We start from the raw sequence: 26,901 nt of genomic DNA on the forward strand, positions 1-26,901 counted from the left end.
TTTAATGTCAGAAGCACCGTATTCGCATGATTTAACTCTGTGTGACTTCTGCCTATTCAACAAACTCAAACGACCGCTCCGGTGAAACCGTTTTGAGTCAATTGAAGACATTATAGTACATGAATCGCTACACGTATTGAAGGAAATTTTTTCCGGAAATTGACTTCAACAACTGTTTCGAGTATTGGAAACAACGTTGACACAAGTTTATTGGGGCCAAGGGAGATTACTTTGAGGCGGACGGCATAAATTTTGAAGAGTAAAGTAAAAATTTTAAATTTATGAACAAAGTTTTATCAACTTTTGCTCATAAATTACAACTCAGCCCACCTGAAAAGTTCGTAGAATTAAATAAGTACAAAAAATTTGTTTTTAAAAAGAAAATTTGTTTCGATAAAATTTTTTTTATTGTTCAATATAGTTATCTTCGAGGGTGAGACAACTATTATAGCGGTTAACAAATTTTCAATTCCATTTTTATAATACATTTGCTCATAGCCTTCAAAGCAGTCTCAGTTTCTGCGATTACCTCCGCATTGTTGCCAAATTTCCTCCAGCGAGCTTTCTCTTGAGAGAGCTGAAGACGGAGGATAGTCAATGAGTGCCAGATCTAGAGTATACGATGGACGCACTTCAAAGTCGAATTCTGCGCCACCAGCTTTAGCTTATGTGGAACTTGCGAGGTAGAACGCCACTTACGAAACCCTACCTCCGCCTTCTATAGCTCTTTATTTTCCTTGCAGCATCGCCGCCAGACATTTCATCGCTAGAAAAAGCTTTTAAATATTTTACTACTCCACGTTAATCATACGTTCTTTGTTCTTTCTCTGCCACACTTTTCTTCTAAGCTCTACTAGGGCTGTCGCTCTCCATTCTCTAGCAAAGTGCCACACCTGTTGGGAGCGTATAGTGTGTGCTACAATATTTTCAAGGATTAACCGCTCTCCAAGAGCCTGTCTTTCATCTTAATAGCGTGGGCACAGAATAAAGGAGAGCGCGTCTAAACTGACTATGTCCACCTATGTTAGCCACGTTAGTGCAGCAGTCACCTTGGCTGCTTTTTTTACTCAATGTAAATAGGTTCGGTAATTTAGTCTCGCGTCAATAATGATGCCCAAGTATTTCAGCGAGTGTTAATACCTCAATATAGCTTCTAACAATCCTTACCGCTGGTGGGGGGAATTGAAAGTCTTACATTGAGGGAGAATATATTCATTCTGATTTTTATTTTGTATTTTCTTGCTCATATACAATTTTTAAAACTATCCTAAATAACTAAATATATTTGTATGTGTGTATGTGTGTATGTTTTTATGTATTGCAGCATATTATTACTGCTGCTTGACATGGGGTTGATTTCAAGTGTATAATTTATTGTAAGTGTGCGTGTGTGTGTTTAATGTTATCTCTGCTGTATATTTATGATTTTTGTCCCATGCATTTTTATTATTATTACTCGTAGATGTGCATTGCATGTAAATGCATTATGTCTATACATATGTATGTATGTATATTAATATATAAATAGATATTTCTATTTAGTACAATTTCGGCTTTGCTGATAAGTAAGCATGTTCAATGATATTTGAACAGCGAGTGTTACGTTGATATATTGTATTCCTCAATGTTGAGCGGAGTCGCCTCTAGCCTTTTTCTACTCGTTTTTGGTACCGTTCCGGTTATTTCGCCTTCTAACTGGAGCTTTGCTCATGTAAGTTATTCATTTATTTTTATCAACGCATGGTTATAGGCACTCTATCTGGTTTATATCTACTACTATTGCTGCTATATCGTCAGTACATCCGGTAATCTATATTTCTTTAGACTGTGGGAGTCGTTACACACCGCCATATAAAGCATTCCACAGTAGTGGCCCTAGTAATGAGCCTTGTGGTACTCCGCCTATCACAATGTATTTTTTAAGTCCTTCTTCTGTGTCACAAAGCAGTAACCTATCCGAAAGTTATAGATCAGATAAGATCCTTCGAAGGTAGAGTGGTGTTTTCATTGGTGATAGTTTGATTTAGTGCTTCTATGATATGCCGCCAATACGCCAAGTTGAAGGCATTTTTTACATCATTTTTTACAAACGTCATTACCGCACAGTATACATACTTTCGAACCATACAACCACCTGGTTCCTTCAATTGCCTTGCTTGCCACCTCCATAAGCTTTTTGATAGCGTCTATTGTTGACCTGTGTCCACGAAAACCATATTGATTTTCGGCTAAGCTCGGTGGTTCTCTTTCTAGGTGTTGTTCTAGCCACACACAGATTATACGCTGCATTATTTTCCCCGTTGTTTCCAGCATCCATAAAGATCGGTAGCAACCCAGCTCCCCTGCTGGTTTTTGTAAAATCATTAGTCGCTGATTTTTTCCAAGTTTTAGAGATAAATACCTCCTGTAAGCATAGCGTAAAAAGTTTCGTAAATGGAGCGGATTTGTGTTTACTAGTAATTTTTAGGGTCTTATTCGGAACGCCATCTAGGCCTGATGCCGTAGTGTTTGCGAATCCCACTGCTGCTTCCACAATTTCTTCATCAGTGACCAGCGGTGCGTTTACAGCTCCAAATTTCTTTTATATGTTTCCTTTGTAGCAATTGTAGGAAAAAGGCTTCGGATAACCGTTTTTAAAAATCTAGGGTATGCCAGCGCTTCTCCTTTATGGTCTTTAGTCTTTGTCTGGACCATTTTGTATGCATCTGCCAACGGGTTTTCTTTAAAGCAACAAACCTTGCTCTGCTTTATTGCGTTTTTGAGGTCATTTCGTTTTCTTTTAACGCGCCCGTTTAGCATTGAGAAGTTCGTCGTTTGTCTGTCGTCCTCTTTGACACTGGTGCCTCACTTTGTGGCATTCGCTTCTCAGAGATTCAATAGTCTTATTCCACCATTATGCGGATTTCTTGTACGAGTATGTGCCTTCTTTTTTGCCTGCACAAAGCGGCAACGCAGGCTTTTCTGACATGTTTAACTACATAGGTATTCAGCCTTCTGTTCTATATCTGTAGTGTACTCCGGATTGTCATTCAGCAATAATTTGTATATTTCCACATCAAGGCTTCAGATTTCCAGCCTCTGGCTTGAAGCTTGTAGAGGCACCCGTCATAACGTACATTCTGGTGTTTAACCCTTCTCATACCAGTTTATCGAGAATCTTTTCATATTCGCCTTATACGACACTATAAAAAGTTATTTCGCAAATTTTTGCACGTGAGTAGTAGGCTTGTCCTGTTAGTCGCTTTTCCGGGAATACGTTTTTTCCATAGGTGCAAATGGCCGCTATGTTCATTAAGTCGGATGTCCACGTTGCTGTTATGTTATGTTTTTATATTGTACTCGAACTATGGCCACATTGAATTTCTGCTCAAACACTGTATGCCTAAGCAGGTCTAGAGCTGCTTCACATCGATTCTGGTTGAGCTGTTAATTCTCATATTTTGACTCTGTTACTGGCTTCTGGATAGAGAGAACATTTCATTTTACCTATCTGATGATTAGAGCTCTCCTGTCCTTGCTTTTTACATGCACTAGAGGACGGTTTCTTCCTCCATGTCTTCGCGAAGTGATCTTTTCCTCTCACATTTGCGGCAGCACTAACTACTATCGTCCGAGTTTCTGCAGGTTCTCGCCAGCTGGGCAGATTCCAAACACCGTAAGCATTTTTTGAGGTTCTGCTACTCCCTGATTCTACATACCACCCAGCCTATTTTAAATTTTTTGACTTCCGCAAGTAACCTTGCCTGCAACTAACGTATAATTTTCCATTTGTATTTGCAGAAACATCGTCTATAACCTGAGTATACACGATTTATCTGAGCAGCAGCGCTTAGTGTGGCAATCCACAGAGGATGACGTCAAGATGTGCATTATCAAAGGCAAAGCCGAGGTGAGTACGAAAATAGAACACGATTATTATTATGACTTGTTTTTGCGTGACAGCCATAATTGCAGCGCTTGATTATTTATAGTTGAAAAGATGTATACAAATAAAAAATATATGTGTATACACATTACACACGCCCTGCCACGCACGCGCTCCGGACATCCACGACACGTGCGTCATTAACGGCAAAATGTGCTTCCGTGCCGCGTTCATATGTGTCGTTTAAGGTGCGAGCGCGCTTCCCTTCGTGCCAGCAGCGGCAATTAATTCGTACTTTAATATTTGTTGTTGCGTTTTTTGTGTAATTTCTTTTTTGCGCAACTGAAGAGCGTCAAGTGTGCGCTGCGAAACTTTAAACAATTAAAAATAAACATGACAAAATATGGGCAACGGCAGTGCAATCAAAATGGCAAGCAGCGCTTGCATATGCGCCTAGCAGTATGCCTCTGCATATATAATAGTGTGCGTGCGCACGATTGCTGCATAATTATAGGCGCTTCAAAGTGCACTTGAACATGCGAAGCGCAACACCGACAGTCAAATATATGTATGTATGCAGCCGCAAGTGACAACAAACAGCGAAAGGCGCTGCGGACCACATAAGTCACATTTCAAGTGTGCTAAATTAAAGGCAGAAAAACTAAGTATTCGAAATGCGTGGCATTTTTCACTCAAAATTCTGGGTCAAAAGGTCAGCTATGCCATTAATTTACGCCTTTGTCGCATAAAATTTAGCGTGCCCATCGTATAACTGTATACATATCGATTATATGTATGTCTAGCTATAGCATACCTTTAGGTGCTACCACATTAGCACTTAAACAGTTATGACGCGTCACGCATTTTAGCGCTAATTAAGCATTTACTTCAAAGAAATTTTCTCGCGCACTTCGTTTGAAAGCCAGCCACACCTTTCGACGGGAAAGCGCGATAAGCGCCGTAGGCAAAATATTCACAAGGCGCCTAAAAGCGTGCTAACTCACCCCACTTCTCGCCTCAACCACTTAGCAATCGCTTGGCAGTCAGCATAATAGGAATTCGTGTACTATTTTACGGCAATTTGTATGCCAACTTTGATGGCATTTTTGTCTGTCCGTTCGTGCATCTGCTTTATCAGCCAACATCACAACTCAGCAGCGCACAAACACACACATACTCATACATCTGTATACATTCATTTACATGGCAGTTTGCTGTGCCGCACTATTTCCGATTCATTTGTGCTGCATACCGGTAGTATTGTACAACGGTTTATTTGCTTTTATCTATACAAGTGTTCGGGCGTGTGCTTGTGTCTGTGTGTGTAAGTCATTGTTGGAATGCAATTAGAGTTAGCGAAATATTTTGCATAGTCACGCAATTAGAAAACGTCGTCATAGTCGTCGGCGCAGTCGATAAAGGAATGGGTGAATGAACGCTGCACAGTGGGTTGTGTATGCTCAAAAATTGCTAAAATTTTTGGGTTTGCTAAAAATTATATAAAAAGGAAATGAAAAATGCAAAAATATTTTATGCCTTTAAACAATGTTCAAATGAGTAGATTTGTTTTGTGAAAATTATCAAAAAAAAAAAAAATTTTTTTCGACATAGAAAAATTTTCTTAGCAATTTGAAAAATATTTAAACTACAAAATTTTTCATAAAATTAAAAAGTTATAGCTATACAAATTTATAGAGTTACAGAAAAAATAATTTAAATTATAATTTTTAATTCAAAAATCTTATTTTAACATTTTTTGTAATGATATACATACATACATATAAGTATATGTACATATATACATCTTTTTTAATCAATTATTACAGTAATAAAAGTTTCCGCGAAATGTTTTTACATTTTCTAAAATTTAGTTTTTAATTTTTCGAAAATATTTGCTGCAAATTTTTCAAAAAAATTTTATACTCTATTTATTTGTTTTTTTTTTTTAATAATTTTTTTCGAAAACACATTTTCCAAAAATTATTATGTTTTAATTGTTTCAAAAAAAATGTTCATAACGTTCAAAAATATTTTTTTTAGATATACTAACATTTATATTTTAAATTTTTCGAAAAAACAGTATTATCGTTTTTCAAAAATACTTTACCGAATTATTTATTTTTTTAAATAATTTTTTTCTTTACTTTTATCAATTACATACATACATATACTATGTATACATAAAAAAAATATTAGTAACTTTTTTCAAAAAATATTTGATTCTATTTTTAAAATACCCTTTTCTAATATATAAATCAAAATCAAAAATAAAAATATCAAAAATTATTATTTTTTACAATTTTTTTTTGAATTTCAAAAAAATATTATTTAACTGAAAAAACTGTGTTTAATTTTTATACGGTATACACATACATAAGTATAAATATTTTCTAATTTTTAAAAAATATTTTTTAAAAATTATAATTTTTTAATTTTTCAAAAAAAGTTTGAAATTTTCCAATATCTTATTTTGAAATTTTTCATAGATGTTTCTATGTAAGTATGAACGTATTTCTTTTAATTTTCTAAATAGTTTCTATTTCAATTTTTTTTTGTTACAATTTTCCTATATACTTACATATGTACATACATTTACTTTTTTATTTAATTTTTACCAAAAATAAATTTTATTTAAATTTTTGCAAAGAATATGTTTGTTCTGAATTCCATTTTTTCATTTTTCATAAATCCATATTCTTTGCAATAAAACCCAAACTACCCCACTGTGCGTCATAGTGTATGTATTTAGGTTGGCAGGCGAATTTATTTCCATACACTCCCATTTATATATGTATGTGTTTGTATGCCTGCGCTGCAGCACTTGAATTTAGTTGTTGGCAATTTGCGTTGCATATTTTTAGGTGTTAAGTTGAATCTAGGCGATTGCGATTACTTTGAAATGCCAAGTAGGCATTGTTTGGTAAACTCGTTATTCCTTGTTTCGCACACTTAACTCACGACTCATTGCTTATTGCTTTGTACCACTGCACAGCGCACGCTGCCTTCGCTTTTGCGCCAGCTTTCCTTACCCATGAATAATCGGCTTTTTGCCTCACTCCTTTTGCAATGCAATTCTCGCGTGATTTTTTTACCTTTTTTTCAGCTTGCAAAGAAATTGTTTGCATTTTGCGATTTTGCGATTTTGCGGTAATTTAAACAACTACAAACACACGCACACACATATACATGCTTATAATTCATATATGTGTGCGTGCATCAGTTTGTATGCTTTACATTAAAATTTAAATAAAGTCAAAGTTTCCTGTTATTTGCGGTAAATGTAGAAACTGCCATAAAATATTCCAACATATTTTACAACATTCGCTCGCCTTTGCTATGCTTAATATGTTAATAGTTGCGTAATAAAAAAAAAATGAAAGATATTTCATATGCGAATTTAATTAATTCTAGTGGAATGTGCTTTCACTTGCTCACATTTATTGCATACATTTGTGCGCGGCGCGTGTGTGCGTGTCTGCTTGTAGGGTATTTCGCAGAAATTTTTAACTACTTTCTGTTTGATGGCAATTGTTTGAATATGAAGTAATTTTGGCGTTAAAAATTAATTTATTTCGTATGGAGGTTGAGTCCGTTTGCCTGGGTTGCTTTTTAAGTAACTAGTTTTGCTGTTGTTTGCTTTACATGCTACATTTTTATTCGAACAATTTTCATAACTGCGAATTTTAATTTGTTTTTATGTATTATAATACGGTTGCTTATTTCAGTAGCCAAAGCCAAATTTAAGCCTGGATTAAATGATTACATGGAACAGTTGCTCATACCATTTCTCAAGGCAGTTGAAAACGCCTATGGTCCCTTTGTCGATTACTTTCAGTAAAAAATGCTGCAACTGGAACTTCTCAAGGAAGCTATCAATCCTTGGTGTCTCCTATTAATCAACTGACTGCAGTAAAAAAAACTGCAAAGTCCGAAAAAAATTATCCTAAATACCCAAAATGGTATGGGATACTGTAATACTGAAATTATCTACATTTACAGTCCTTTACTTCTATAATAATATAGCTGAAAAGTATATTTCATGCCTGTAAATTTCCAAATCAAGAATGTCTTACTTTCCATTCCTGAGTTATGTAGTCGCTTAACTCCATCAGTTATGTACCCATAAATTTTCTTAAAATAAATTGTCTTTTCTAACATTTTTTGCTGGACAACAATAGATAATTTGTACCGTCTAAAAAGAGCATCATGCCAAGGTCCATTCCACATTAAATTTTTCTAAAGAGAATTCAAAACGATCACTGACGTTGCACTTTTCCTAATGGCATCCTCTCTATTCTACTTGTATTTGCTTTTCTCTCCAAAGAAATTCTTCCGATGTATCCTGTTAGCTGTACTACCCACTTCTCTTAATCCTTCCAAACGGAATCGCCGGAAGCATTCTAGAAGCCATTTCATATTATATTTTTCTAAAGAGAGTTCAAAACGATCACTTACGATGTTTTCCTATTGACATCCTTTCTGTGCTGTACCCTTTTCTTCCAAGGTAACCTGCTGGCTATACTCCCCACCTATCCTAAATATGCCAAATAGAAGCCGCGGAAGGATTCCGAAAGCCACTTTACTATGAACTCGATAAAGAAATGTGAAATTCCAGTTAGAAGTTAAGAAATGTCAAAATATTGTTGCTGAAATGGAGTGAAGGTTGAAGATTTTGCCAACCGAAACCCGCTTTTTGATTACTAGGTCTTCATTTATCCTGACTATGGAGGTGGTTATTGGGCATTAAAGGCTTTTTTTATTGAAACGTAATAAGGTTATGATTTTACATTTCATTTAAATTGCAACTAGTGACAAATGTAAACTAAAAAGCAATACTGTTATCAATTTATAAGGGAAAACAATAAAAGCTCTGCTAAAAGCTTATCTAAAAACCAAACGCCATGAAGCGTTGTTCTTTTTAGTCTGAACCTACTATTTCTAATCTCTCCTAGTTGTTGGGTTTCAGCGTTTACATGATTTCATGATCTTATTGTATGTTTAGATGCCGCTTCGCGATGCCGTTTTGTGAATGACTTCCTGAACCATTTTTATCTGAAGATCACGATGATGTAGATCTGAACTCCGTATGAATCACGGGAGATTTTCAATTTTTCGTAGAACTTTATTTTGGAATCTTTGCACCGATTCGTTGTATGACTGTGCAGCGCAACCTCATTGTCGAATTCCGTATATTCATATATTGTACATGCTCCTTCCACTTCAACTTTCCATCCAGCGTCATACCAAATTATTTCGCAGACTTAGATTTCAGGTTTACTTCATTCCCAATATGTAAGCGGATAAACGTTGTGACATTTTTTTAACTTGATTGATCCAAGATTGCATTCTTTTCAACGACTCAGTCTCATTTTTGTCGGTCGTAATGATGCAGGTGTCATTTGCAAATGTATTGATTGTGCAGTTTGGCGGCAAACGCATGTCGCTAGTAAATAAAATGTATAAGAGTGATCCCAGGACCCTTTTTTTATTAGCTGTAACGTAGTATATGATTGACCCTGCTTAACCCTGAAGTAGCGAGAAGTCTTATTTTATAATTCTATCGAACGCTTGGGACAAAATAGGCAACAGTGAGATTGAACAATATGACGAGACGAATGATTTCTGATACCTTCCAAGACAATGGGACGTATCTGAGATTTAAGCAAGCATTTATTATCGATGTATTGCTGATGCTTTTCGTCTTAGATTTTTTAATACATCGGAGACATGGCTGTCACCTAGTCGAAGCTAGGAACCTTTTTTGGTTTAAATATAGTTTTCATGATATTTTTCACTTCTCGCTGATTTAGTTGAAAAGTGGACTATTCTTTGATCCTATAAAATACGGCGATTCATAAAAAAACACAAATTTTACAAGTATCAATTTTATGATTTTTGGGGATAATTAAACTTATAAAAGTTTGGTGTTGATAGTCAAAATTTTTCTTAGTAGCCATAAAGCTTCAAATAGTAAAAAAATATTCCAAAATATACTAAGGAACTTCAATATTCTAAAAGCAAATATGATCATCGGGTTACACTATAGCCGCAATCATTTGGATATACTTGTATTATCCAATGATTTACAAAATAATAGTGAGAAACAGAGAGAGCTGTTCCACAGAGGATCTAAAAGTAATGGAAGTATGGTATCAATGTTGATGAATCATCCCATTTTATCAGATTATTTTTGATTCTCAAACAAAGATTGTAGACATGAAAGTTATAAAGGAAAATCTACGTCAAGTTAGGTTTGGTTAATCTGGCAGTTCAATGAGCCACGCATAGACCAGTTTTGGTATACCAGAGGGAATTCAATTGCTAGGTCCTTTAGGATAATTTAATTCTTCGACTAACATACCTTTGCGACAGCCTTTACTTTGAACCTTCTCTCCCAGTTAAAAAGTGTGGTCATATTGTCGGTGTTTACCCAACCGCTATTAACCACCGAGCTACATATGTCTGAAGGTTCTATATGTAAATTAGCCTGCAGCCACTGGTCGTCTCGCTGATTTTGCTGCGCAGTTTTCAGCAAAGAGATCTACGTGGCAGGTTTAGTGCCAGTTCAAGAGCAGCCGTGGTGTTTGTTCTTAAAGTTCATGTTATGCACAGCGAGCATCTGAACCCTTTCCATTGGCTTCTGGTAGGTGTACCTGTTCACCATACTACTTCATCGTAGAGCAGAATTGGTTTAACAATAGCAGTATGGCACCAGTGCATAAAAGAGAAGAGAGCCCCAAGTTGTGCTGAACATCTGCCCACAAGCATTGCTGGCTTTTCTCACTATGCCTTCCACGTTGTGCTTCCACAGCAGTTTGCTGTCTAAGACCACTCCAAGGTCCCTGAGAGAGAGTAGTTTTGATTTGTGAGTTAAATATATGTATTCAAAGTCGACCTTATACCTATACATATATATTTTTGAAAATTTTCAGAACATTTTTTTTGTAAATTCTTCACAAATCCGTATTTTTTTCAAAAATTCGATTTTTGTAATTTAAAAATTTTTTTTTTGAAATTTTGTCACTTTTTTTAAATATTATACATCAAAATTGCTGTGGCCCCTTAAAAAAACACTATTTACTATTTTTGAAAATCATTATATTTATTAAATAGAAGACCCACATAATTGAAACTACTCGTATGCGAAAAATTCCACCAAATTAATATTACCAAAATTCGGAATAAAATTGTTGAACACGTGATTTTGATATGCGCTTGCATTCAGCGGCGTATGCCACAACGCACGCTAACCGCCATGCCTAATCGCCACTTGATCTCTGCACATTTATATAATTATTTTCAAAAATAGCCCACGCATACACAACCAAACCTCTAACCGGAAAACCAATAAAAGCACTGATTTGTGATTTATAAAGCGAAAAATTATAATTTTTGTTATCGAAATGCCGGCTTAGTTTTTAATTACAAAATCAAATTACAAACTATGCAGAAACACGGTCAACATATTAATATAATACAAAAGGAGTGCGCTTGTGTGCATATGTGTGTGTGTTTGCAAGCCATGTGAGGCTGCGTATAATGGTGTTGTCAGCATATGCGTTCCTAAATGACTACAACGCAGCTGAATAGCAATTAATTAATTTTACAATTATTGTAAGCAAAAGAGCGCACGCACATCGGCACATACACACAAACACATGAACACAACTCCCTTTAACATTTATCCAGCCATTTATAATGCATTTATAGTATATAGGAATAAATATAGTATGTATATGTGCCCGTTATTGCCTATGAAATTGCAACCGTTATTCGCAAACAGTCCCTGGTCACTGTCCTCTCGGGTCGAAAGTGCTTTGTATGGAAGAGCCTCGGCGGTCAACTGAGTTTAGAGGCCAGCGTTGGTGTCAAAAGCCATTGCAGGCAGTTAGTGTTGAGAATTTTATAACATGCGGGTGGTGCTGTGACACAAACGGCGGTATAGAATATGGATGTGTATTAGGGTGGTACTCAAAAAATGTTAAATATACGATGTTTTCTAACTCCGAAAACAATATAGATACATAGGTGAATATTTTTTATCTAAAGTTTTTTTTCGGATTTAAGAAGATTAAGGTGGGTCATACAGGGTTGAAATTTTCGAAGCTTCCAAAAATATATTGTCTTCTTTTTTAATGCCCAAACTAAATATTTATTTAAAGGAAGTTGTCAGCTATAATGTTTTGTTATGTATAAAGATTTAACGGCGTAAATTTATATATTAGGGTGGTTCTTAAGAAGTCAAATGCGCGATTTTATAGCCTGAGCTTTTAAAAAGTATGACCAAAGAGTAAAATATCACATCTAACACGTTTTCTTACTTTTGTGTGCATTTAGAGTGTGTCGCACAGATTTAATTATTTTCGAAGTTTAGTCTTCGAAAATTCGAAGAAGAAATATTTTCTATTACTATCAAAACTTGATATTTTAATGAAAATGTAAGTTATAGAATGTAATCTGTTTGAAGACTGCCGGCAATATACTTTTTAATTTATTAGGGTGATTCTTAGAAAATCAAATATTGCGATTTTCGAATATTCAACCACCGCTCTTAAAACAATATTTTTAAAGTTATATATCTTCAACCACAATTAATATTATATTTTCATTTTTTTCTTGACACATTAGGGTGATTCTCACATGGTTGTTTATTGAAGATAAACTTCTCATATTCGAAAAAAACAGCATTATCAAGGGTGAAGTTATCATATATAATATTATATTTTTATTAGTTTTTCTAGACACATTAGGGTGCCCTACACATGGTTGGTTATTGAAAATATACTTTTAAAGTTCCAAAAAAAAAAAAATTGTTATTCAAAATTAATACCACGGTGTACGACATTTTAGTCAGTTATAAACTTTAGTCACATTTAAAGATGGAGCGGCATTATATATTAGGGTGGTGCTTAAAAAATAGATTTTAAAATTTTTTCAGTCCCACTTCCAGGAGAATATATTTTTATGTACATACATTAAAACTCTTATTTTGCAATAGGTCATTATTTCGAATTTTATAGGGTCGCCTTAATGTTCATGTAATTTTATTAATAACGTGTCTATTGTTTATATTTTTAAACTCAATAGTTTATGCTTATTAAAAATGTTAAGCCCCAATAAGTCGTTATTTCGATTTTTTTTTGTACCACCCTAATGTATGTACATACATATAATATATTTAGATATAAAAACATTCACTGTTTATATCTATTGTCGCAATACATTATGCGTTAAACTGATATAATTCGCTACTTCTATTTTTCCGTACCACCCTAATGTGCATAATATATATTTATATATTAATTTATTGGAATATATATTATCTAGAATCGCAATACTTTATATCTATTAAAAGTGTTAAACTGTTAAACGCCAGTATTTCGATTTTTTTCATACCACCCTAATGTGCTTTAATGTATTCAACTAGCAATTCACTGTTTACATCTGTAATCGCAATAGTGTATTTCCATTAACAGTGTTAAGCTGCGATAAGTCGTTATTTCGTTTTTTTCCAAACCACCCTAATGTGCATATTACAAATTTCATTATAGTAGGTGCGCATATCCACTACGGCACAATTTATATTTTGTTAATTTATTTAAATTCGTGCCTAAAACCTTAAAAGCAATGTAAATAGCGCTACAAAACAACAACAACGGCAATAAAATTAAGCTCAGTACAGCAACAACAACAATGCCGGTTGAAAAATGCCAAATACAATAATCGGATTGTTTTAGGGCACAGGCCGCACTATATAAATATAATATATCTACGCATATAGCTTTCAATTTGCATAACAACAAAAACAACAACATAACAAGAGTGTACGTGCAAGTCACCTAAGTGGCGCTTTGCTGGTCCCGGTTATAATGTTAAATATTTTGAAATAATAAACAAAAGCGTTGCATATGTTGATTTTAAATAATAATTAAGCCGAAGGCCAACGTTGCGCCTGCAAGTGCTCCCAGCTGAATATTTTATTACGCTCGCATAAACACATTCACGCACTCAACTAAACACAACGCAATGCGTGCGAATTTCATGCGTCGCTCCCACACACATACATATATGTATAAACATTCATTTACACACACCAAAACACACACACACACACACACAGTTCGCCATCAAAGCGCTTTAGTGGCTTGGTGTTTAGCGCTGTGACATATTTAATGGCAAAACACAATGAAAATGCAATAAAATGGAAATGTTGCGGCTTTTGTAGTAACTTCATAAAAATAACAACAACATAAACAACATAAATGTAACCAATTTTCCGGTTACAAAAGCATTAAAATTATTATTAAAAGTTTGCATTACATTTTACGCGTGTTGAGTTTACTCAGTTCGTGTAAATTGTTATTTGAAAAGCTAAAATTTTGTATGTTGCAGCCATGGCGCTTTGTGTAACTTAAATTAAATTGCAAAAAATAATCGTATAATTGGATAAATTAATTATATTGTATGGAGGTGTCGCAGGTAAACTGTATGGATGCAAATATGTGGGTTAATATGTTCTGAATACGAAAATATTTCATTAAAAATGGATGATTTTGGTAGTTAAAGGGTTAAAGTTTTCGAAAAAATTGTTTTAGAAATATTTTTAGGTTTAAGCTAATTTGGATTCAATTTTATTAAACTAGATAATTTGAATATGAAAATGTTTTAGTGCAAATTGATATTTTTGGTAGTTGAAGGGTTAATATTTAAAAAAAATCAGTTTTAAACAATTTTTTAATGTTTAACCAGATTTGAATTCAAATTCATTATATCAGATAGTTTGAATAGGAAAATATTTTATCAAAGATGGAATACTTTGGTAGTTAAAGGGTTAATGTTTTTGAAAAATCGATTTTTTTAGAACTAGAACTAGAACTCATTAAAATATGAATATAATTTAGTAAAAATATATGATTTTGGTAGTTAAAGGGTTAAAGTTTTCGAGAAAAATTGTACTAGAAACATTTTTAGGTTTCAGCTAATTTAGATTTAATTTCATTAAATCAGATAATTTGAATATGAAAATTTTTTAGTGCAAATAGATGATTTTGTTAGCTAAAGGGTTAAAGTTTTCAAAAAATAGATTTTTTTTTTTGAATTAGCCAGATGTACATACAATTTCGTTTACCCACATCATTAAAATATGAATATAATTTAGTAAAAATATATGATTTTGGTAGTTAAAGGGTTAAAGTTTTCCAAAAAAGTAATGTTTTAGAAATATTTTTAGGTTTAACCAGATTTAGATTCAATTTCATTGAACCAGATAATTTGAATATAAAATTTTTTTGTTTCAAATATGTGATTTTGGTAGTTAGAGTTAATATTCTCAAAAAAATTGTTTTGGTTTTTTGTAGTTATAGGGTTAATATTATCGAAAAAGTCAGTACAAGACAATTTTTGTTATGTTTAGCCAAATTTGGATTCAATTTCATTAACTCACATAATTTGAAGATGCAAGTATTTTAGTGAAAATAGATTAATTTCGTAGTTAGAGGGTTAATGTTTTGGAAAACAATCGGTTTTAGAAACGTTTTTTACTTAACACCGATTTATATTAAATTTTATTAAATCAAATAGTTAGAACTTTTTAGCGAAAATAATGATTTCGGTAGTTAAAGGGTTAATAGATATTCTCGAAAAACTCGGTTTTAGACATTTTCTTTGTATTAAATCAGATTCAAATTCAATTTCATTAACCTACGCAACTGAAATATGAAAATATTTTAGTGAAGATAGGTAATTAAAGGGTTAAAGTTTTAGAAAATTAGATTTTTTGAAATAACTTGTTTTATATACCATTTCATTAACCCGTATCATTAAAATATAAATATAATTTAGTTAAAATAAATCATTTTGGCAGTTTAAGGGTTAAAATTCAGAAAAAATCGGTTTAAGATTTTTTTTTTTTGGTTTTCACCGATTTATATTCGATTTTCAAATAATTAGAATAGGAAAACATTTCAGTGAAAAAAAAAATTATTGTGGTAGTTATAAGGTTAAAATTTTCGAAAAAAATCGATATTATTAAATTTTTTATATTTGTGATTTCGATTTCAATTTCATTGGCCAAGAAAAAAGGGAATATGAAGGTATATGATTTTGGTAGTTAAAAGGTTAACGTTTTCGGAAAAATTGGTTTAGCAAATTTATAAATTTTTAAGAGTAAACCATCTCTTATATATCGTCTTTAAACCTCGAATTTGCAATTACCGCTTGCCAACTTGAACAATCATCTAAACCATCAACAGCTCACCTCACTCAACACTGACACTACTCATTTCCAAGTACAACAAGAAATCTTACTAATAATTAAGGTAGGTATTTCTATTAACACAGACACAACCCTCAGCTGCGAAGAAATCCCACACCAAACCACATACATAAATTTATCTACATTATCTAACTAATAACAGTAAAATTATTGCGCTGACGAGCTTAGCAATAGAGCTCGGCTATGGCCCTGGGGTTTTCAACTGTGCGAAATAAGCAGCTCAAATGCCAAGCCGAATGGAATTTTATGGTTGAAACTACATACATACATACCTGCCTCTATATACATACCTACGTAGCTAACGGATAATATTTACGCACCGTTATGTGGGTGCTGGCATGCGCGTGGTCGAGCCATTGCCGATGCGTGTTAGATGCCACGAGCACAAAATACTTCGTACACGCACATAACTGTCGCGGTAAGCGGCTCGGTTGGTTGGCTACTTTGTATTCAGGACCATTTCGAATGACTTAACAAATGTTTTGTGCCGAAATATTCCCGTTAGCGTGTTCACATTAACGTACATACACACACACACCCTTATCGAATACCTAAACACGCGTACGCATGAAGTGTTCGGGCAGCCCAGAAGGGACTTACTGACTTTATGCCAAAGTTGCTGATGCGGCTGTCATTCGTGTTGATGATGATGCTGTTGCATTGTAGTTATTTGCGATTATTGTTGCTCCAATTTCAATGATTCGTTTTTTAATGTCGGATGCTGATGTATATTAGGGTGGTTCTTAAACAATTGAGTTTTTGCATTTTGTCGAAATTCGTCAATTTCCTTAATATCTCTTGTTTCATTGATTCGTTTTGTAACGTCATATGGGAATTTGTATTAGGGTGGTTCTTAAAAAATAAAGTACTGAATTGTTTCAACCTCATTCTGTCAATATTTCAATGTCCTCTTCTTTAAATGACTTCTTTTTTAACGTTGTTCTCAAAAAATTAAGTGATGGTTTTTTGATCCTTATTGTGTTAATATTTTAATGCCCTCTTTGCTCAATAATTCCTTTTTCAACGACGAATACAAATGTGTATTAGGGTGGCTCTTAGAAAATATGGTTCTACATTTTTGTCCTCGTTCTGTTCACCTCTTAATGCCCTCCTCATCATCGACTTTTTGCAACGTCAAAAAATTATTAGGGTAGTTCTTAAAATCGAAATGTTGAATTTAGTTAAGGCGTTTCTTAAAAAATTAAGCGTTAGAGTGCCGTGTCATCTATTGGTAAATTATCGGAAAAAGTCTTATAATGGACGATTTTCATTTGGTGTTGTCGTTGCTAACCCTTAAAATATTTTTTTTTGGAAAATTTTAGAATCACCCTATATGTAAGTATTTAAAAAATCGAAATCGGATCACATTTATTATTGTTGTTGCTTTTTGGGAATGAAATATAAAAAAAGCTAAAAAATTTTAGGAACACCCTAACTATATATTAGTATAGAGTCACGTGTCATCTATCGATGACTTATCAGAAAATGTCTTATAACTATGGTTGATATTCATTTGTTGTTGTCGTTGCTAACTTTTAATTTTTTAATTTTAGAACCACCCTATTATATTTATAATTATATAAAAATTCAAAAAACTACCACGGCTCTCATTTGTTATTGTTGTTGCTTTTTGGGAATGAAACGTAAAAAAAATCCGATATTTTAGGACCACCCTATGCATAAGTATATAGTGTTGTGATAATAGTCGCATAACTACTGCTGTTCTGTTGTTTTATATTATATATTGTATTTGAATTGCGCTTATGTGCGTGTTTTTGTATAAGTATGCGGGCGGACACGAGCACAAAAACCAATATGGCCGTCATTTTACCGTTTTCGCCTCCACTTATTAATAAGTAAACAAATGCCAACGCAAAAACTTTACGGAAGTGTTGCAAAAATGAATTAAATTGAATTAAATATATGCAAAAACTGATAGATAGCTCTGTTTAAACCCGCCAACAAAAGTATACACAAACATAAATAAATTGCAAAAACTTCGTCATAGTCTCGTGAATTCGACCCGAATCAACTTTGGTAATTTTTTTAATGGAAAAATATACAATTCGATCATCCAATGGTAAATAAATATGGCCAAGGTTGATAAAGTGCCGCATCCCCATTGAATTTGACCAACCAAGAAGTGAAACAACAATAAAATTATTTGTTGGTACGAAGTTGTTATTGTTAATTTAATGAAAACAAAATTTGAAATTCATATTGGAAAAATGACAGAAATAGAAAACTTTTGGTTATCACAATAGCAGAACGTTACAAATCTACTTGATCAGAGAATAGAAAATTGAGAAGCTTCAAAGCGAATATAAAAGTTAGGGGCCTTTGAAGAAAACTTCCTTTAGAATTAACAAACTACTTCTGAATACGCGACAGTACTTAGAAGTGCCCAGTCTTTCATGATTTTCTATGAAGCAACCACTATTCACTATGACCTTATAAAGAAAACAAAATCCGTATGAGTTTACATGAAACAAAACGAAAGCTCTCTTCGATTCATGAAACCTTGCAGTGTCACGAATCGCAGGTAAAATTGGTATAAACTGGTATAGTGAGATAGTGTTAATGTAGAAAACGATAGTCACACATCCTTGGGATATTGGAACACTCAACTCAACTGTATAACTGCTCCTACAAATCTCCTTCTTCCATTCGGAAAGGCATGACTTATAGTATTATTACTTTAACTTGGGCTATATTCGGCATAGACCGTACATTGTAAGAATTCAAAGACATTGGCTTATTTTGAGATGAAGGAAAAAAGTTTAGATGAATATTAATAGATTTAGAGATTCCAATTGGTTGTTTTCGTCTTTTTTTTTTTTTTGTTAGTGTTTTTTACGTGGCGGGTCCCAAACCCAGCGCACAACACTGGAAAGGGTTTCTTACTTTAGCTCGTCTTCAAACGAATGTTTTTTGCCTACCCAGTGAATACTTGGTCTAAGATCAGAAGTCGTGAGCTGCTTGAGTAAAAAGTAGAATAATCGTTTCTGGCCACTTCCAAGTGAATGGCGTTCAGAGAACTTTCCTCACTTGCGTGAACTTCCACAAATGGCTCCATCTCCCATGATTTCATAATTACTAAGATGCAATAAAAGCAATCACTGTTCCCGCGAATCGTTACAAAAGCTCTTTTTATTTCACCGAACCTTAAAAACTGACGAATCGAACATACAACTGGTGCAGGCATTTCCTATTAGAGTGATATGATTTCTTTAAAAAAAAAAACACACTAATTTTTAAGTAATTCAAATGTTTTTTTTTTTTTAATAATGTCAAGTACAATCGATACAATTAAGTTCCGTATATAACATCATTCGAATAGGGTTCACGACTGTTGTTGTAGGAACGAATTTGATGAACCCCATCGAGTCCATCAAATCAAGTCGTATGTCATGAATAACACTTCAATATTGACGGCTAAAGCTTTAAGAAAGTCTGATCCTTTGTTAAATATCAATCACTTCAAATAACTTCACAAAACGTAGTCTAATGGTCTTAAATCACAACTTCTTGGAGGCCATTCAATGTAACAATTTCTTGAAATAATCGAAGCTCCTGCTTTTCTCGCAATACTTCGGTTGTTGCATGTGCTGTTTGGCAGGTAGTCACGTCTTGTTGGAACCATATGTTGCCGAAATCACCTTCTTCCAGTTTCGGCGATAAAAAGTTTGTTATCATCGATCTATACCGCTCTCCATTGGCAGTAAAAGTCGGTATCAACAGCTTTTTTTCGAAAGAAGTACGGACCGTTGCTCCCTGCTAGTCCTAAAACCACGCCAAGCTGTCAGTTTAGGGGAATGTAATGGTTGGTCATGAATAATTTTTTGGATTTTCTTCGCAGCAGAATCGACAGTTTTATTTATTTACCACACTACTCAGACGAAAGTGAGCTCCAACGGAGTAGATGATTTTCTTAAATATCAGCAAGTTCACGGTAGTTCAATGGTTTCAGTTCTTGAGTGAGAATAATTTTATACGCTGCAAGCCAAAATCTTTTCTCCAAATCCGCCAGGTTGTGGTTTGTGCTAGTACCAATTCTAGAGAACGTCTTGGAATCGACAAATTGTGATGTTCAGCAACACTTGCCTGAACGGCGGCAATATTTTTATTACTAAGTGCCTATTCTTCTTTGTCTTATTTCCACTTGAACATTATGTAAGGAATATTTGATACAATTTTTCATACACTTGTTATAAGCTTCGGCTAAGATTGCCTTCAATGCTATCAGCGAGTATTGGAGTTTGTCGGGTTCCGCTCATTCTGAGAGCTTTAGATTTTGTTCCGCAAAAAAGCTTCGATGACAATTCTCAACCAGTTAATGCAAATTTGATTTGACTTATGCATCAAGGATATTTATTAAGCTTTATGGTTATGTAATTATGAGATCAATATTATCGATTTCGATCGATTTTCTAGAGTCTTATGCTCTTGTATTTGGTGAAACGAATTTTTATCCAAAAAAAGAACACCTTTAACTAAAAAAACCGATTCTTTGGTCTTTATCTAAAATTATATATTTAAATTCAAGTTTGTATACACCGTCTAGCGAATTTTTTCGCATTTTAAGCTCACTTTAAATTTAAGATTTTTCCATTTTAATACATAGCGCTTAACCGCTCTTACTTTATTGAGTTAATTCCCTCGGATTCGAGCCAAAAAAATGTTTACTCATGCTACGTTCGGTTTTCTTTCTCTTTTTCACTTTTTCTCGTTTTTTTTTTTCAATTTAACAGGAGGCATGTCAAAATTACATTCGCATCATGGTAGTGACGTCGCCGGGTCGTTTGTTCGTGTGCGGCACCAATTCATTTCGGCCTATGTGTAATACATACATAATCAACGAGTACAACTATACCCAGGAGGCGAACAAAAGCGGCCAAGCCGTATGTCCCTACGATCCGCATCACAATTCAACATCGGTATTTGCTGGTAAGTACAATGACGCGCACACTCTATATACATACATATATACATATATAATATATTCTAGAGCACATCTCATGCATATTTATGTAGCTCAATACGGTTTTGGGCATATTAATAGTAGCACTTTGCGAAAAAATTCTGAAGAGTTTGTGTTTGGAATATAAGTATTTGCGATCATTCTAGGTGTTCTTTAGTGGGATTAAAAGTATAACAAGAGATTTCGCTACAAATTACATAAAAGTGAAAGTTGAGATTACTTCCTGGTAGCCCATCTGTTAAGTATTTGGTCTAAGAAGAGGTGCAAACATTTTTAAAATGTTATTTACTATATTTAAAGCTTCTGTGGTAATGTAAAATTAACGCTGTAGAATACAGCCGATAGATGTCGCGCCACAAAATAGACAAAGAACAATGCCTAAGCTTCAAATATGTCTACTTATAGGTTTGTCATCAACCGGAAATGCAGTAAGGTTTAGAATTTCATGTGAATGTGCCTAAAAGATATTTTCATTATGTTTTCAAATATTTTTTTTTCAAATCTTGTCTCAGAATTTCCATATATAATCGATTTAAAGTAGAAAATCTGCATAAACGGATATATATATCACCCTACTTGCTGATTTTTATTAGCCATCAGGATTCCAAAATGTACTTGCTTCTATTAATATGTGCAACACTGTCAAAAATATTTTCTACATCTTTATGTACATATGAACATATGAAAGCAAGCTACTAAATAGTTGTTATTAACTTTCGTTCTTTAAAAGCAAGTGCTTCTATTAATATGCCCCAAACTGTATTAAAATTATATCTACACCCATATTTGTATACCTAAAAAAGTAAAAAGTCCAAGCATTCAAAAAGTTCTTACTAGCTTTATTTTTTAACCTTATAAAAGTGAGTGTTTCTATTAATATGCCCCAAACTGTATAAAAATTATATCTCCATCAATATTTGTATACCTATAAAAGTCCAAATAGTCAAGCAGCTGTTACTGTTACCTATTAAAAGCAAGTGCTTCTATTAATATGCACAAAACTGTTTAAAAATGTAATCTACATCCATATATATAAACCTATAAAAGTCCAATCTGTCAAAAAAGCTGTTACCAGCCTTATCTCAAAACTTATTGGAAGCAAGTGCTTCTATTAATATGCACAAAACTGTTTAATTTTTTTACTAAATCTACATATGTATAATCAAAAAGTCCAACCAAACTTATTCCTGACGCTAATTTTCGAGTAAAAATAAAAAATAAGAGGCAAGTGCTTCTATTAATATGCTCGAAACAGTATAAAAATTATATCTACGTACACATATGTATGTATGCATACCTATAAGAGTCCAAACAGTCAAAAAGCTATTACTAACTTTATCTCTAAACTTACTTAAAGCAAGTGCTTCTATTAATATGCACAAAACTGCTTAAAATATTTTACTAATCTTCACATACTTAAAAAGTCCAACCTACCATGTAAATGCCGCTAACTTTCGAAAATAAAATATAAAAAGCAAGTGTTCCTGTTAATATGCACGAAACTGTATAAAAAAATCTACATTTATATATGTATATGCACATATAAAACGACAGCAGCGAACGCTGCACGTTAAACGCGTACCCTTGGTGCTCCCAGCCACATGCCAAAAACGTGCCCTTAACTCCTCCTGCCCACCTTACCACACTACTACAGCTGCTAGCGTCATTTTCAGCGCACGTTATCAACCAATTCACAAGTTAGCTTTTAACGTATGCAACGTCATGTTTTTTCGTCAATTTCAACATTTTACTTTTGTTTCATTTTTTTATTCCGTTTTTTATTTCAGTCGTCCTCACTTTTTCACGCTATTTTACTCGCCCTGCAAAAATACATAGTTGTCGTTTTTGTTGTTGTCTATTCTATTCTTTTCATTTCGTACCATTTGATAGCGTGCTGTGTTATTATTTCTATTTTTATTGTTGTTGTTTTGCATTTTTTATACTCCGCAGCCCGCTGCACTTGCCATCGCCCTCCATTCCGTTCTACACTTTTATTGTTATTTTTAGTTTTTGTTGTTTTGTTTTCGTTTTTGCTGCTATTTGATTTCGTACTTTGTTAGTTCCTGTCGGTTGCTATACGATTTTTCGTTCTTCTGTTTTGCAAATTGATGCGCCATTTTGTTGCAATAACGGTGCACAGGTACTTCATTGTACCTTGCGCGCCGTGAGTGGGTTCTGGGTTCGTTAACACCATTGTGTGCGTGTGTGTGTTTGTGACTATTTTTCCACGGTTTTGTTATTGCTATCATATTGTGGCACCAAATGTTGTTGATTTACTTTTTTAAACTATTTTTGTTTTTGTTTTCTTTATATTATTTTCACTTAGTTTCTTCTATTAAATTTTGATAATTTTTTCGTGTGATTTTTTTGTCTAAATATTCACTTTTTCTCTCTCCTTTGTCGTTATCATTTTCGTCATTTTTTTTTTATTATATAGTCATTTTAGCTCTTGTACCGTTATTTTCATTTCTTGCTCACTTTTTTTCACCTTCTTTCCTTTATTTTTCGTCGCTGCTTGTGTGTTGTTCTAAATTTTGTATTTTTTCTCTTCTTCCTCAACTGTGTTGAAATTTTTTAGCACACCGAAATCAGATAAAAATTGTCATTCATCATCCGGCGCACAGACACATGTGCCGTTATTTGACTATATAGAGACCTTAAGTCTCTAACAACTGTCAACTATATATTTATATACAAATATTCCTAACATATTTGCGCCGCTCCTCTCTGCGCTATACCCGAACCTACTACATGTGCGAGACTCGTTTGTAAGTACACGGCTATGTTTCGAGCATGTTGCCGTTATTTGTATGCGCTCTTGTACGGTTTTTGTTCACGAAATTTCCGATTTTTGTATATGTTGCCTACCTTTTGGCGCAGAAATAAATTTGCTGTGCAAAAAATAGAATTGATGTAGTTATTAGTAGATTTGTAATAAAGGAGGAAGAAGAGTTTGAGCTAGAACTTTTGTAAAGAAATTATTTGGGGTTAGAAACGAACGCACTTAATAGAATCAGAGTTTTGAGACTAGATATAAATATAGATGTTTTTTGATCATTTTCGAAATTTTCTTTAAGAAGGTATGTATGATATTCTCCAGAACTTATTTTAAATAATTGTTATTGAAAGTGAAATAATACTGTCAAGAACTAATACTCACTTATGGGAGAGTTGTTGATCTACTCAATAGATGATCTATTTCAGAGATCAGCAGAATCGGTAGAGTTGTTTTAATCCTTATGGGATGTTATTATTTATTTTTTGAAGATAGTGACATATGAGGACTTTTTGGTTTTTGTGGTATTATTAAAGAAGCCGCTAAAAGAGACTATAGAATGCATAGCTTTGTACAGAAAAAGAATTGCAATTATCGGTCGAGGGTTTTTTGACGCAGTCTTTGATGTTTGAATTGATGAACTTCATCAGCAGCACAAGGTGGTCCAGTAAAAACATAATAAAGTGGGAACGATTTTAGTCAACTTGGTTTTACAATAAGCCTCTTAAAGGCCCAGAAGCGTCTTCAGTCATCCTTACATACATATATACGTATAGTACAGTTTTCCGCTCTCACTCCTCTTTTTGGATTTAGAAAATTTTGACGAACCGATATTATTTGCTAAACATTTCTTGGGAACAATATTTTCCAAAGCAATTAGAATACAAACCGTTATACATTTTACTGCATTAAACAGTGCTTTGAGAGAACATTTAGATTTTTTAAAAGCTTAACGACATATTCTCCTGTAGACATTTCTATCTCTGAAATACACCTCTTCAGAATTGTATTTGCTTCGTGAAGCTTCGAGAGCTTATTATTAGAGACACTGCCGCTCTGATGCGCTCTCAAAGTCATCTGATATGTCTTAGAAACATCGGAAGACTTTCCATAATAAGATTCGATTTTGTGAAACACCTTGGAAGATATCACAATATCTACGGAGTATTAAAGAGTATTTCGTATGTCCCTAGGTCTCCTAAAACCCAACTTGTAGATATTATTCGTAAGTAAGTAGTAGTCGCTTGTAGAAAATCTCTCTTGAAGAGGCCCTTTTTTGCTCTAAACAACATGACAATGAATTGTCGTTGTTTCGTAGAGCTTCGAGAGTTCATTTTTTTAAATAAGGTCCGATTTGGTGGAACTTGCAACAAACATCCAGAAACACCTTGGAAGATATTGTGATACATCTACCGAGTATTACAGAACGTTCTGTATGAAGATGAAATTAGTACTTAGAGTTGAAAGTGAATATAGTCGTTATTTCAAGCGTCACTAGATCTGCTGAATCTCAACTTATAGACTTATGTGAATAGTAGTCGTCTATTCTCTATTTAAGTGCGCCTTCTTAGCTCTAAACAACACTGTTTTGAATTGTCGTTGCTTCCCGGAGCTTCGAAAGCTTATTATTAGATATACTACACTATCATACCCTCATTTAATGCTCTTTAATTTCGAAGCCTGTTGGCGGTACGAATATTGATTTAACGGATATTTCGGAAGACTTTTTAAAACAAGATCTGTTTTGTAATCCTTGGAAGTGGCATATAGAATTGAATTAGTGAAACATTGAAAGATAAAACAAATCCACCGAGAATAAAAGGATTCTTCCATATATGAAGGCTTAAAGGTTGCTGAGGTGATGAAGTTCGTATTTTAAAGCATCCCTAGATCTCTAGAATCCTCACTTGCAAACATTATCCGTAAACAAATATGTTAATTGGTCGTCTGTGGAGGGTTAGTTCACTTTTCCAGAGTTAAGTAGATGCCATATCGCAGTATATAGGTCGTTTCAAAGTTAGCCTACCGGTAAGCTGGACTTGGTTCCTGGAATAGTCACAAAAACGAACGAAATATAGTCTTAAAAGTTTAAATAACTCGTGTTACTAAAGACTGATAATGTAAAATTTATAGAGACGCTTCATATGGTGAAACTAACCTATAAATACAACCTTGAATAACGTGAAAACTTAAAAATTAACATCCCAGATGCTCTATCTAACTAATATAAACCAACATTTAAATGTTTTAATGTTGTTAAACTACAAATAGCTACCTTTAACCCTTTAATTTCAACTCGAAAACTTACCTCTCTCACAATCCAACTGAACGCCAAAGGTCAGGGGTCCCTTACGTTAAATCGATTAAATCCCATGCAATCTAACGCCAATCACTGTCCACACACATTATGTCCAACACCCTTTATGTGCAGCTTCATCACGCTTCAGTGCCTAACCGGAAACATAACGGTTAGTTAGTGGGTAAAATGCGGTTGACTGAACGTACGTGGAAAACGCTTTGAGGTTAGTTTTTAGCAGTTGAGGCCACTGACAGCGTTGAGCGCTCAGGCACTCACCTCATGTGTGTTCCGGCACATTTATTCGTGTTCTGTGCGCAACTAAACACATTTGATACCGTTACATATTTTATATATTTGCACATTCTCTGCTTGCGTTATTTCTATTTCAATTTTTATGTTTTTTTATTGCAATTTTTTATTCGCCATAAATATTTTTATCACATTCAAATGGGGCCAATAACGATTTGTGGCCATTTCAGTTTATTCTTTTTATTTATTTCTACATTTTTTTTTTGTTCACAATCGCCATTTATTTGGCTTTGGTGTGCCAACGGTGACAGCGGATACACGCGTTTTTGCCGGCTGCGCCTTTGCCAGCCATGCTCCTGACTAGGATTTGATGATAATTTATGACCAAATAAATGTGAACACAACAAATCTGCATATCATGGACACGTTTCACATATGCAATTCTGACCCAGGTCTC

General features: G+C 33.9%; 1 protein-coding gene across 12 annotated transcripts in view; it reads left to right on the forward strand.

Annotated features, from left to right (window-relative positions):
• The window catches only part of LOC105228487 (semaphorin-1A), a 481,986-nt gene that overhangs the window by 331,148 nt on the left and 123,937 nt on the right, over window positions 1-26,901 (forward strand). For all 12 annotated transcript variants that reach the window (XM_049455921.1, XM_049455900.1, XM_049455926.1 and 9 more), the window contains 2 exons: window positions 3,781-3,889; window positions 20,891-21,086. In XM_049455921.1, the coding sequence (XP_049311878.1) occupies window positions 3,781-3,889; window positions 20,891-21,086 (305 nt within the window). The remainder of the gene's footprint in view (window positions 1-3,780; window positions 3,890-20,890; window positions 21,087-26,901) is intronic.

The sequence above is a fragment of the Bactrocera dorsalis genome, chromosome 1, assembly GCF_023373825.1.
Source record: "Bactrocera dorsalis isolate Fly_Bdor chromosome 1, ASM2337382v1, whole genome shotgun sequence".
In the NCBI taxonomy this organism is placed as follows: domain Eukaryota; kingdom Metazoa; phylum Arthropoda; class Insecta; order Diptera; family Tephritidae; genus Bactrocera; species Bactrocera dorsalis.